Source organism: Erinaceus europaeus, chromosome 10 (genome assembly GCF_950295315.1).
Source record: "Erinaceus europaeus chromosome 10, mEriEur2.1, whole genome shotgun sequence".
In the NCBI taxonomy this organism is placed as follows: domain Eukaryota; kingdom Metazoa; phylum Chordata; class Mammalia; order Eulipotyphla; family Erinaceidae; genus Erinaceus; species Erinaceus europaeus.
The window spans coordinates 27,498,011-27,511,775 of record NC_080171.1 but is presented as its reverse complement, the minus strand read 5'-3'; the positions used below and the strand labels follow the sequence as shown (position 1 = coordinate 27,511,775).

Genomic DNA, 13,765 nt, shown 5'->3' with positions numbered 1-13,765 from the left:
CCCAAAAAACTGGAATACACCTTCTTTTCAAATCCACATAACACATACTCAAGGATAGACCACATGTTAGGCCACAAAGACAGCATCAATAAATTCAAGAGCATTGAAATCATCCCAAGTGTCTTCTCAGACCACAGTGGAGTAAAACTAACATTTAACAACAAACGGAAAATTATTAAAAGACATAGAATTTGGAAACAAAACAACATGCTCCTTAAGAACCACTGGGTCAGAGACTCACTCAAACAGGAAATTCAAATGTTCCTGGAAACTAATGAAAATGAAGACACAACCTATCAAAATATTTGGGACACAGCTAAAGCAGTACTGAGAGGTAAACTTATAGCCATACAATCACATATTAAACACCAAGAAGAAGCCCAAATGAACGACCTTACTGCACACCTCAAGGACTTAGAGGAAGAGGAACAAAGGAACCCTAAAGCAACCAGAAGGACAGAAATCACTAAAGTTCGAGCAGAAATAAACAACATCGAAAATAAAAGAACCATACAAAAGATCAATGAAGCCAAATGTTGGTTCTTTGAAAGATTAAACAAAATTGACAAACCCCTAGCCAGACTCACCAAACAAAAAAGAGAGAAGACTCAAATTAATAGAATTGTAAACGATGCAGGAGATATCACAACTGACACCACAGAAATCCAGAGAATCCTGCGAAACTTCTGTAAAGAACTATATGCCACCAAGCTAGAGAATCTGGAAGAAATGGAACAATTCCTAGAAACCTATGCACTTCCAAAACTGAACCAAGAAGAACTACAAAATCTAAATGCACCAATCACAGACAAAGAAATTGAAACCGTTATTAAGAATCTCCCCAACAACAAAAGTCCTGGACCAGATGGCTTCAGAAACGAATTCTACAAAACTTTCAGGAAACAGTTAATACCCATACTTCTTAAGCTATTCCATAAGCTTGAAGAAACAGGAATACTCCCTTCCACCTTTTATGAAGCCAACATCACCCTGATACCAAAAGCTGATAGGGACAGAACAAAAAAGGAAAACTACAGACCAATATCTCTGATGAACATAGATGCCAAAATATTAAACAAGATCTTGGCCAACCGGATACAGCAACACATCAAAAAGATTGTTCATCATGACCAAGTGGGATTCATCCCAGGAATGCAAGGCTGGTTCAACATCCGTAAGTCAATCAGTGTTATTCACCACATCAATAAAAGCAAAGCTGAAAACCACATGATTATCTCAATAGATGCAGAGAAAGCCTTTGACAAAATCCAACACCCATTCATGCTCAAAACTCTACAAAAAATGGGAATAGATGGGAAATTCCTCAAGATAGTGGAGTCTATATATAGCAAACCTACAGCCAACATCATACTCAATGGACAGAAGCTGAAAGCATTCCCCCTCAGATCGGGGACAAGACAGGGCTGTCCACTGTCACCGTTACTCTTCAACATAGTATTGGAAGTTCTTGCCATAGCAATCAGGCAAGAGAAAGAAATCAAAGGGATACAGAAGGGAAGGGAAGAAGTCAAGCTCTCACTATTTGCAGATGATATGATAGTATGCATAGAAAGACCTAAAGAATCCAGTAGAAAATTACTGGAAGTTATTAGGCAATATAGCAAGGTATCAGGCTACAAAATTAATGTACAAAAATCAGTGGCATTTCTTTATGCAAACACTAAATCTGAAGAAGAAGACATCCAGAAATCACTCCCATTTACTGTTTCAGCAAAATCAATCAAATACCTAGGAATAAAGTTGACCAAAGAAGTGAAAGACTTGTATACTGAAAACTATGAGTCGCTACTCAAGGAGATAGAAACTGATACCAAGAAATGGAAAGATATCCCATGCTCATGGATTGGAAGAATAAATATCATCAAAATGAATATTCTCCCCAGAGCCATATACAAATTTAATGCAATACCCATAAAAGTTCCACCAAGCTTCTTTAAGAGAATAGAACAAACACTACAATCATTTATCTGGAACCTGAAAACACCTAGAATTGCCAAAGCCATCTTAAGGAAAAGAAACAGAAATGGAGGCATCACACTCCCAGACCTTAAACAATATTATAAAGCCATCATCATCAAAACAGCATGGTACTGGAACAAAAATAGGCACACAGACCAGTGGAACAGAATTGAAAGCCCAGAAGTAAATCCCAACACCTATGGGCATCTAATCTTTGATAAGGGGGCCCAAAGGATTAAATGGAAAAAGGAGGCTCTCTTCAATAAATGGTGCTGGGAAAACTGGGTTGAAACATGCAGAAGAATGAAATTGAACCACTTTATCTCACCAGAAACAAAAATCAACTCCAAATGGATCAAAGACCTAGATGTCAGACCAGAAACAATCAAATACTTAGAGGAAAACATTGGTAAAACACTTTCCCACATACACCTCAAGGACATCTTTGATGAATCAAACCCAATTGCAAGGAAGACTAAAGCAGAAACAAACCAATGGGACTACATCAAATTGAAAAGCTTCTGCACATCCAAAGAAACTATTAAACAAACAGACAGACCCCTCACAGAATGGGAGAAGATCTTCACATGCCAGACATCAGACAAGAAACTAATCACCAAAATATATAAAGAGCTCAGCAAACTTAGCCGCAAAAAAGCAAATGACCCCATCCAAAAATGGGCAGAGGAAATGAACAAAACATTCACCACAGAGGAGATCCAAAAGGCTAATAAACATATGAAAAACTGCTCTAGGTCACTGATTGTCAGAGAAATGCAAATTAAGACAACACTAAGATACCACCTCACTCCTGTAAGAATGGCATACATCAAAAAGGACAGCAGCAACAAATGCTGGAGAGGATGTGGGGACAGAGGAACCCTTTTACATTGCTGTGGGAATGTAAATTGGTACAGCCTCTGTGGAGAGCAGTCTGGAAAACTCTCAGAAGGCTAGACATGGACCTTCCATATGACCCAGTAATTCCTCTCCTGGGGTTATACCCCAAGGACTCCATAACACCCAACCAAAAAGAGGTGTGTACTCCTATGTTCATAACAGCACAATTCATAATAGCTAAAACCTGGAAGCAACCCAGGTGCCCAACAACAGATGAGTGGCTGAGAAAGCTGTGGTATATATACACAATGGAATACTATGCAGCTATCAAAAACAATGAACCCACCTTCTCTGACCCATCTTGGACAGAGCTAGAAGGAATTATGTTAAGTGAACTAAGTCAGAAAGATAAAGATGAGTATGGGATGATCCCACTCATCAACAGAAGCTGACTAAGAAGATCTGAAAGGGAAACTAAAAGCAGGACCTGATCAAATTGTAAGTAGGGCACCAAAGTAAAAACCCAGTGGTGAGGGGTAGACATGTAGCTTCCTGGGCCAGTGGGGGGTGGGAGTGGGCGGGAGGGATGGGTCACAGTCCTTTGGTGGTGGGAATGGTGTTTATGTACACTCCTAGCAAAATGTAGACATATAAATCAGTAGTTAATTAATATGAGAGGGGGAAATCAATTGTATGTCTCAAAGTTTCTCAAAAGACAAACTGAATCTTTTTAATATATAGGCTATGTATTTGATATGCGGACTCTCTCAAAAGCCTAGACCAAGTAGATTAGAAGCATCCAATAGCACAGCTATATACAAGATACTGGATACTATATAGCAAACCATAACAAAGGGACTTTTCAAAGTTAACCCAATTAACAAATAATGTGATGATAATATTAACTATCGATTGTCTTTTTGAACCCTAAGACAGCAGGAACCTCACATCTCCACTATAGAGCCCCTACTTCCCCCAGTCCTGGAACCCTTGGATAGGGCCCACTTTCCCGTATGCATCTCCCAATCCAAACCAAATAATATTGCATCCGCCGATCACAACCTAACCAAAGCAACGATTGCCACCTCAACATGCTTCACCTCAGGCTGTATCCAGAGACTTCACGTGTGGAATGACAACCCTTCAGCTTCATTACTCGGGTGAGACCTTTCCTTTAATAGTACACTCTAATTTCATCTCAGGTGGTTCACTTTCTAACAAAGTCCCATAACCTAGATATACACCAGTTTCTGTGAGAGAGAGCTTATGTGCACACGTATCCATAAACTACTGCAAAATATATACCTGAAAGCAGAAGTACACTAGAGTTTGCAGTGAGTACCTCCCTAACACTTCCTCTCCACTATTCCAAGCTTGGGATCCATGATTGCTCAACAAATTGTTTGGCTTCATATGTTAACTCTCTTTTCAATCACCAGGTTCCAGATGCCACCAGGATGCTGGCTAGGCTTCCCTGGATTGAAGACCCCACCAATGTGTCCTGGAGCTCAGCTTCCCCAGAGACACACCTTACTAGGGAAAGAGAGAGGCAGACTGGGAGTATGGATCGACCAGTCAACGCCCATGTTCAGCGGGGAAGCAATTACAGAAGCCAGACCTTCTACCTTCTGCAACCCTCAACGACCCTGGGTCCATGCTCCCAGAGGGCTAGAGAATGGGAAAGCTATCAGGGGAGGGGGTGGGTTATGGGGATTGGGTGGTGGGAATTGTGTGGAGTTGTACCCCTCCTACCTTATGTTTTTGTTCATTAATCCTTTCTTAGATAAAAAATTAAAAAAAAAAAAAAAGCATCACTCTAGCACATGTGATGCCAGGGGTGAGATTCAAGACCTCATGCTTGAGAGTCCAGTGTTTTATTCACTGTGCCACCTCCCAGGCTACAAGGCTCATGTGTTTTATTGTTTGTTTGTTTATTTATTTATTATCTATTTTGAATAGAGACAGAAAATTAGAGAAGAGGGAGGAAGAGACAGAGACAGCCACTGCACTGTTTCACCACTTGTGAATCTTTTCCCCTGCAGGTGGGGACCAGGGGCTTGAACCTGGGTCTTTATGCATTATAATATGTGTGCTCAACCAGGTGCACCACAACCTGGCCCCAAGGCACATGTGTTTTTAATAAATGCCAAAAATAAGTGAACATCGTGGAGTGAAAGTTTACCTTGCCCCAGGGACTCTTTCACCCCAAAATGCAATGCAGCAGCACTGAAGACACAGGGAGACCCATGATCAGTTTCATGGCCCTGGAGAACTGTAAGTAGCTCCCCTGCCAGTGCTGACCATGCATCCATCGCGTGCTGTGTGGCTCGGGGAGGGGATGCACATTCAAAAATCCACAAAGAGTGTCAGAATGCTGACTTTGAGGCCCCAGATGTGTCCCTATTGTGTCACAGGGGCTTGTGCTGCTGTGGCAATTGCCGTAAGAACAATTTAATCCAGCTTCTCCTTCCTGGTTAGTGCTGGTTAGTGTGGCAGCTGAACTCCTTTGGCAGATGAGCACCAAACTGTGCTGCTAGCCTATTCTAACTCATACCCACTTTCAAAGAGAGGACCCCCCTCAAAAACAGGATATTTTGTTAACTGCTCATTTTGTGTCTGACAGTTGCATGCTGAAACGATAATATTGGGCTGTTGGAAAAGACATGATAGGATGGAGGAGACAGCATAATGTTATGCAAAAAAGACTTTCATATGGGGCTGGGGGGTGGTGCACCTGGCTGAATGTACAAGAACCCAGGTTCGAGCCCCCAGCCCACATCTGCAGAGGGAAAACTTCACAAGTGGAAAAGCAGTGCTACAGTTGTCTCTATTTCTCTCTTCTATATTCCTTCAATCTTTCTAGATTTTCTAGATTCTATTTCTCTAGATTCTCTCAATTTCTGGCTGTCTCTATCCAATAGATAATAATAATAATAAAAGACTTTCATGCCCAAGGATCCAAAGTCCCAGGTTCAATCCCCCATATCACCATAAGCCAAAGCTGAACAGTGCTCTGGTTAAAAAATAAATAAAAATAAATAAATAAAATAAAAACAAATAGAAAAATAATGATTTTTCCTTTCTTTTTTTTTCTTTCTTTTCTTTACCAGAGCACACTGCTTAGTTCTGGCTTATTGTGGTCAGGGTATTGAACCTGGGACTTTGGAGCCTTGGGCATGATAATCTCTTTGCATAACCATTATGCTATCTACCTCACACCCTTTTTTTTTTATTGTTGGATAATTGAATTAGCTGAAGTGTGTTATAATGGGCTGGGGAGATAGCATAATGGTTATGCAAGACAAGTTTCAAATCTGAGGCCCTGAGGTCACAGGCTCAATCATCATAAACAAGACTTGAGCAGTACTCTGGTAAAAATAAATAAATAAACCACATTTAACTTAAATCACAATTTTGTTTTTATACCAGAGCAGTGCTTAGCTTTGGTTTATGGTGATTCTAGGACTTGAACCTGGGAACTTTAATGCCAGATGCATGAAAATCTTTTTGCATAGCCATTATTCTCTCTCCCAACTCCAACTTTAACATTTTTAATTAGCTATTTAATTTTTAAAATTGAAACAGAGCACCAATATCATTAAAAACAAAATTTTTTATTGCCACCAGGGAGGGTTATTACTGGGGCTCAGTGCCTGCACAATGAATCCACTGCTCTCAGTGGCTTCCCCCCCCCCCCTTTAATTTGATAGGACAGAGAGAAATTGAGAGAGGAGGGAGAGGGTCAGAGAGACACATGCAATACTTGCTTCACCACTTGTGAAGCTTATCCCCTATGGTGGGTAGTGGCTTAAACCCAGTTCCTTAACACATGCTATTGTGTACTTAAACTAGGTGCACCACTACCTGGCCCACATCAATGTCATTTGTGATGTTGTTTGCTTTTGTCTTTCTTTTATTTTTTATTATCTTTATTTATTGGATAGAGACAGTCAGAGGGTAGTGGCCCAGGAGGTGGCACAGTGGATAAAGCACTGGAATCTCAAGCATGAGGTCCTGAGTTTAATTCCCGGCAGCACATGGACCAAAACGATGTCTGGCTCTTTCTCTCCTCCTCTTTCTCATTAATAATAAATAAATAAAATAGTTTAAAAAAAGAAATCAAGAGAATAGGGGGGAGGCAGAGACACACTTGTAGCCCTGCTTCACCACTTGCAAAGCTTTCCCCTTACAGGTGGCGACCAGAGGCTCAAACCTGGGTCCTTGTGCATTGTAACGTGTGCTCAACCAGATGTGCCACCACCTGTCCCCCTTCTGTCTTTCTTTTACAGATATATTTTTTCATTAATGAGAGAGAGAGATCCTAAGCATCACTCTGGCACATGCAAAGCCAGGGATCAAATTGATGACCTCATGCTTGATAGTCCAGCACTTTTATCAATTGTGCCACCTCCTAGACCACAGTCTTTCCTGTTTTTATGCTTGCTAGGGATTAAACCCAGGCCCTCACACATGTAAGCCACATGCTTTACCAGCTCATAGGGTAGGATGAGTGCCTCCCCATGAGAATGGTCCATGCTCAAGTCCTGGTACCATGTGGAAGGTAATCTAGCATTTAGGAAAGCCCTGGTGCTGTGGTGTCTCTCCTCCTCTGTCTGTGTCTCTGAATGAAAACAGCAGTCCATGGGAGTCAGGCAGTAGTAGCACAGCAGTTAAGCACAGGTGGCGCAAAGCGCAAGGATCAGCATAAGGATCCCGGTTCAAGCCCTAGGCTGCCCACCTGCAGGAGAGTCACTTCACAAGCAATGAAGCAGGTATCTATCTTCTCTCCCCCTCTCTGTCTTCCCCATCTCTCTCCATTTCTCTCTGCCCTATCCAACAATGATAACATCAATAACAACAACAATAAAACAAGGGCAACAAAAGGGAATAAAGAAATATTTAAAAAATAAAAATTAAAAAAAAAAGAAAGAAAACAGCAGTCCAGAGCCATGAAATGGCACAGGTAGGGCCAGGCTAGGGGGAGGAAATTTAAGTGTTTAAAATTAAATGTTGCTTGCATTCTACTTCTGTTGCATGACACTGCTCTAAATAATCAAAACTTGAGAGAGAGAGAAAGAGATTGAACTCTATGCTTCACTGACTTATTCGATGCTGATGATAGAATTCAAGACCTTATGTATGCAAGTCTTGGGCTCTACCCACTGAACCACCTCAAGGCCACATCCTTGAGACTTTAAATCCTCCAAGTCCCCCCCCCCCATCTTGGGAAGCTTCAGGAGGGTGGATAACTCTTAGGTTTGATTTCACCTCCAGCAGTAGCCAGCAAGGCTGGAACTTGCAGCCCAAGCCAAGTCCAAGAAGACTCAGGGGAGCTGCTGGGGAGTTTCAGTCTGTCAGTCAACAGGCCTGAGACCTAAGAAGAGCGATTGCAATATAAGTCGACAGCGAGAGAAAACCAGTGTCTCAGCCAAACAGGAGCATAGCCCTCTTACTCAGTCTTTCTGTTCTATTCAGGCTCACCCACCACAAGAGCAGTCTCCCAATTCAGATAACCATCATCTTATCCATAAACACCCCCAAGTTTAGCTCAAAGGCCCAGCCAAGCAGACACATTAACCAGCACAGAGAGCACCTGCCACACTGTGTCTGTCAGTCTGTTAGCTGAGGAACACACTTGACTAAGGTAAATGGTGCTTTGATGAACACATTCATATAGGAACCTAAGCATTTTCACTTCTTTGAGGGTGTGCATATAGGAATTTTGGGGTGCTGTATGTTGTATAGGCAGAATTCAGGCTGAATGTCCCTCCTGAGGATGAAGGTGGGCTCACCTACTACATCCCACATCCTGAATCCAGACCCGCTTGTCCTGCCCCTATAGCACCATGTAGCCTAGAAAGGCACCATGCCAGGCAAGCCTGTCCAAACTAAGTGGGGCATGCCAGGCCAGGGGCAGGCAGCACTTTGAAACCCTCGGCCAGGCCAGACTCCTTGGTTGAAACTCACTGGCTTGAAGGTAGGTGGCAGGAGAGGTGTAGGGCTTGGGGGGGGGGGGGGTCAGGCAGAAGGGGCAGGACCTGGGCGGAAGGGAGGGGCTAGCTGGATGGGAGGGGCAGAGCCTGATGGAGGAGGCATGGGTTCTTGGTGGGGGTCAGGAAGCAGGGGTGGGACCAGATGGAGAGGAAAGAAAGGGTTGCCTTCAAAGCCGGCAAAGCTAGGTGGAAGCAGAGGCACAGACAGGAGGGAGAGAAGGAGGCTGAGGTGGGCATCTGACAGGGAACAGTCTGATCACGCTAAGGGTTCCCAAGTGAATGGTGTCCCATTGCCCTGCTGAGACTTTCATGGGTCCCATACTGCCACTACTTAGGCTGGGTGGGCACTGGCTCAACCCTCTGTGACTGGGACCTATGAAAAAGCCCAAGGTCAGTTGTCCCATGTGTCTTGGACCTCCAGATATGGGGTCCTCCACAGTGCGGTGCAGGCAGATGCAGACCCTTTTGGACCTATATAGACAGCCTGGCTCAGCTCCCATAGGTCTGGGCAGCCTCTCCGTTATTCTCTGACAGAAAGGACAGAGGGACACCCTACTTTAGAGTAGGATGTCCCCACCCCCCAAAGGGAGTCAATTATAGCCAAGCTTAGCAAAATTTGGATGACCATCAACAATTTTATTGTAAATTGGTTAACAAAAAAAAAGATGAAAAAAATACATCATTTTTATCATCTACAGTTCTATATGTAGACAACATTTTAAAAATGTTTTCCTTTTTTTTTTTTCCCCTGTAAACTACACTCTATCTTTATAAAACACAGAAAGAATCAACATCATAGGGTGTGTCTGGTCATGCCCAGAAGGGATGGCACAGCGTTGTCCCTGGAAGGCTGGGGATGCTGCCCTGAGTGGCCGTGGGCCGGAGAGGTGGTGGGTGGCAGGACTGTCCCTGGGGCAGCTCCCGGGAGTCCGACTCTGGCAGTGACAGTGGCAGGTCCCCAGTGAGCTGAGCTCGATTTTGACATCCCTTGTCAGTGTAACACCTGACAGACTTGTTCATTCAGATTTTTTAAACAAAATCCACCTTTAAAAATCTATTTACAGTAGTAATTCTGCCACAGGCTTATACTTGATATTGCAAGAATCTTTTCTTCTCCCAAGCAAATGCCTACCCCCCCAATCAGGAGGGGTACCCAACAACAAGCTCCCATCACCCCTAGCACCCACAGAGCGGCAACAGGCTTGAGGAGTCAGATATGTTCTCCCAAGATCGCCAGGGAAGTTGCTCTGACAAACCTATGAAAATAGTGGTGCACCAGCAGGCGGGCCCTAAGAGCCCCACAGCAACAGAGACACCAGTCCAGCTTCTATTGAACCTGGCAGATCTAGGTCTTTTCCAGAAAAGGGCAGGATTCATGTACACAGCATCTAAAAGCCAATTCTCTCAGCCCCATGTCTGTGTTCTCATTTTCCACAATGCTTCAGTTTCGAGACAGGCTGCTGGGGGGTGGGTGGGATGAGGACAGAGGAGCTTCTAGGAGAAACAAGAACTTGCAAGACCAATAAACAACTATATAATACTGAACCTGAAACAAAGATTCATGATTGGTACCATGGAATGTGCTCTTGGGGACACCTTAAGAACACTTATTTAAAAAAAAAAAAAAACATGCCTCCAAAACCTTGTTGATAATAATTAAAAAAAAAAAAAAAACACATATAAAACAGTATCATTTCACTTTCCTCTTTGAGAAGTGAACTCAGCCATGGGCCAGAAGTGTGAGAGTTCCGTCTCTTCTTTTGCCTGGTGATGCTGAGAGTGGGTGTGGGGTTAGGGGGGTCTGGGGAAGCTGGAGCTGCCTGCGTATCCCAGGAGCTCTTTGGACAATGCTGGTTCCAACCTCCCTCCTCCAACATTTCTTGTTGGATTTCAAGAAAACAGAAATCAATAAATAAATGGCCTTTAGAAATCACGAATCTTTGTTTATATTTTTTCAAAGACAGGATCATTATCCTAAGCAACAAAGTTACTACAACTGAGAACTGATTTTCTTGGAACAGATAAAAAGTTTCTATCTGAAGCCATAGAAAACAATACATATAAATAAAAAAGGCAGTTTTTCCATGTAAAATAAAAGTACATAAATAAATACTAAAAAAAATTGTCCTCTTATTGTATAAAAACAGGATTCTTAAAAAACAAAAAGAAAAAACAAACAGAGAGCACTCCTTTGGTCGGCCTGGAGTACACAGGTTATACACACTTGCCCCACAGAGCCTGGGGACAGAAGCTGGTCCTGCGGGGCTCTGCTGTTTACTTAAAGGCCTCAGAAATGTGGGTGATCTGGGACTGCATGCTGGTAGGTGGACTGGAGATGCCCTCAGACCAGTCGGAGATGTTGGAATGCGGCGAGGAGCTGGACCACTGGTCGGGGGACTCGGGGGACGGGGTGAGGAAGGGGTGCTCGGGCACCTGCAGCTGGTGGCTGGGGGTGTTGTCCACCGATGTGGAGGAGTAGCTGTGCTGCGAGGGTGGGGTCAGGAACTGGGCAGTGGTCATGGGTGGGGCCAGGGAAGAGGGCAGTGACGTGGGTAGGACCTGGCTGTCCTGCGGCAGGATGGTGTGCACTGCTAGGCTGCTGGTACCCAGGGGCTGCACATCTGCCTGGCTGGGCTCTCCTCCCAGGAAGCTCCGGCCCAGGTGGCCATTGGTGGCTGGTGTGATGCTGAGGTGTGGCTGCGGGGGTGGCAGGCTCGGCTGCGGCTGGATGCCACCAGGAGGCTGCAGGCTTTGCTGCGGCATCTGTAGGCTCGGCTGCTGTGTCGGCTGCGGCTGTGGCTGCGGCTGCACTTGCTGAAGCTGCTGGGTCTGCACCAGATGAGGCTGGGTGGCCAGCCGTGTGTTGGGCAGGGCCTGGTAGCTCATCATCTGGGACAGGGCAGTGGCAGAGAGGCTGCTGTGCAGAGGGCCCATCATGCTGTGCTGAAGCGTAGGCGTCTGCGTGCCCAGGGTGCCCGGCGTCACTCCTCCACGCAACGGGTTGTACTGGTTTGGCACCAGGCCGTTCTGCAGCCGGGACAGCCATTCACACTGGCTGTTCAATGCTGTGGTGCCCCCCATGGTAAAATTCATGGCCCCATTACTGCTGGCACCCAGGACTGTGCTGGTACCAGAGGCCACGGGCAGGTGCGAGAGGCGTGGTGGCCCTGCCTCAAAGGGCAGCCGGCTACTTCCGCCCAGCACAGCCATCTCAGGCTTTGTGGCCACATTCAGGTGGCCAATGCCCAGGTGGGCATCGGGCATGCCAGGCAGGTGGTTGAGAGGCATGGATGGGGATGGCTGGAAGGGAGAGGGCAGGAGGGGAGGCGAGGCCACATCCGACAGGTAGCCGTGTGGCGACTCAAGGGAGTCCACGGGCGACAGCACACTCGAGCTGTCGAGCAGGCAGCCCTTGCCATCCTGGGACTTCTTCCTCCGTGCCTTCAGGTCCTTGGCATCCTTGCCGCCACAGGCCAGGCCCTTGGTGCTGGGCTTGCGGGCTTTTTTGCCCTGCACAGAGGGCTTGAGGTTGCCCAGGTAGCCATTGGGCGAGCAGAGCGGGGGCGACAGAGTGGGTGCACCACCCAGGGGGGCGCCGTGCAGTGGGGGGCTGCGCACCAAACTGTACTCATCCAACAGCCGCACGATGTCATGGTGCATTCGCTCCTGCGCGATGTCGCGGGGCAGCCGGTCCATGTGGTCTGTGATGTCCCGGTTGGCGAAGTGATCCAGGAGCACCTTGGCGGTCTCATAGCTGCCCTCTCGGGCTGCCAGGAACAAGGGCGTCTCCTCCTGGGGGAGGGGCAGAGGGCAGGTGAGTGGGCATCCTCACAGGGCCCCATCACAGGGGTTGCTGAGAGAGGATTGTGGTCTGACTCCTGGGTCCCCACCACAGAAGGGACCTCCAGGTGACCTTGCTTTGGTGTCTGCCCTACACTAAGTCTTTTTATTTTAGTTTAGTTTTTTCAGCCAGGGATAGGGAGGTAGCACAGATGTTTTCATGCCTGAGGCTAATGAACTCCCAGGTCCATGCCCAGTGCCAGTATAAGCCAGAGCTGAGCAATGCTTTGGTCAAAAAAATAGCTAAAATCAAGGGCCAGCAGAATATTGACAGCTTGCCTGCTCTAACAGGCTTGCAGCTTAGGTTTCTGCCTCGCCCTCACCACTGTGGAGGAAACGTAGGTGCTGTAGTGTCTTTCTCTCTTAGATTTTATTTATTTATTTTGGATAGAGACAGAAATTTAGAGGGAAGGGGAAGATAGGGAGAGGGACACCTGCAACACTGCTTCACTGCTTATGAAGCATCCGTCCTCCTGCAGACGGGGACCACAGGCTTGAACTCGGGTCCTTGTGCACTGTGATGTGTATACTCTATAACAGGTGTACCACCACCTGTCCCCCATCTCTGTCTCCATCTGAAAAGGTGGCCTGAGTGGTGAAGTCCTGGCGATAGCAGACAACAAAGTCTTAGACACATCTTCTGAGACTCCCCCAGGACTGGGGTGTAGGATCCTAGGTTCTGAGTCAGTAGAACTTCCCCTTTGTGGGGGTTAGAGACCCCACTGAGAATCTATCACACTGAAGCCTCTCTTCCTTCCCTCCAGAAGGACACACATGAAAACTCTACAGCAATTTCAGAAGCTTGGGGAAGCTTAGGGAACCCTGAGGTACATGGGCACTAGGATAGGGTGCCCTGTCCAGATGGTCCCCAGGTGATGTGACTTCTCAGCTGCTTGCCAGGGTCTTGGCTGCCTGCCTGTCCAGAACATAGACTACATATCCTAGAGGGGCTGCTACCACACCATGCCTACTGCCACACCTCAGCCATGCCACATCCTTGCCAGTCCCTCCCTCCCTGAAGTTGTTTCCCGGCTGGGAAGTGGACCAGGCTCCACCCTACAGGGACTCAGGAGCACCTGGGTCCAACAGTGCCTCCTAGTGCTCAGTGTCCA

The 13,765-nt window shown here is 46.1% G+C and overlaps 1 protein-coding gene across 1 annotated transcript in view; it reads right to left on the bottom strand.

Moving 5' to 3' along the window:
* Positions 1-9,428: 9,428 nt before the first annotated feature.
* Positions 9,429-13,765, bottom strand: part of NOTCH1 (notch receptor 1) — a 46,288-nt gene continuing 41,951 nt past the window's right edge. The window contains exon 34 of the mRNA XM_007521453.3: positions 9,429-12,605. Within this exon, the coding sequence (XP_007521515.1) occupies positions 11,088-12,605 (1,518 nt within the window). The 3' untranslated portion in view covers positions 9,429-11,087. The remainder of the gene's footprint in view (positions 12,606-13,765) is intronic.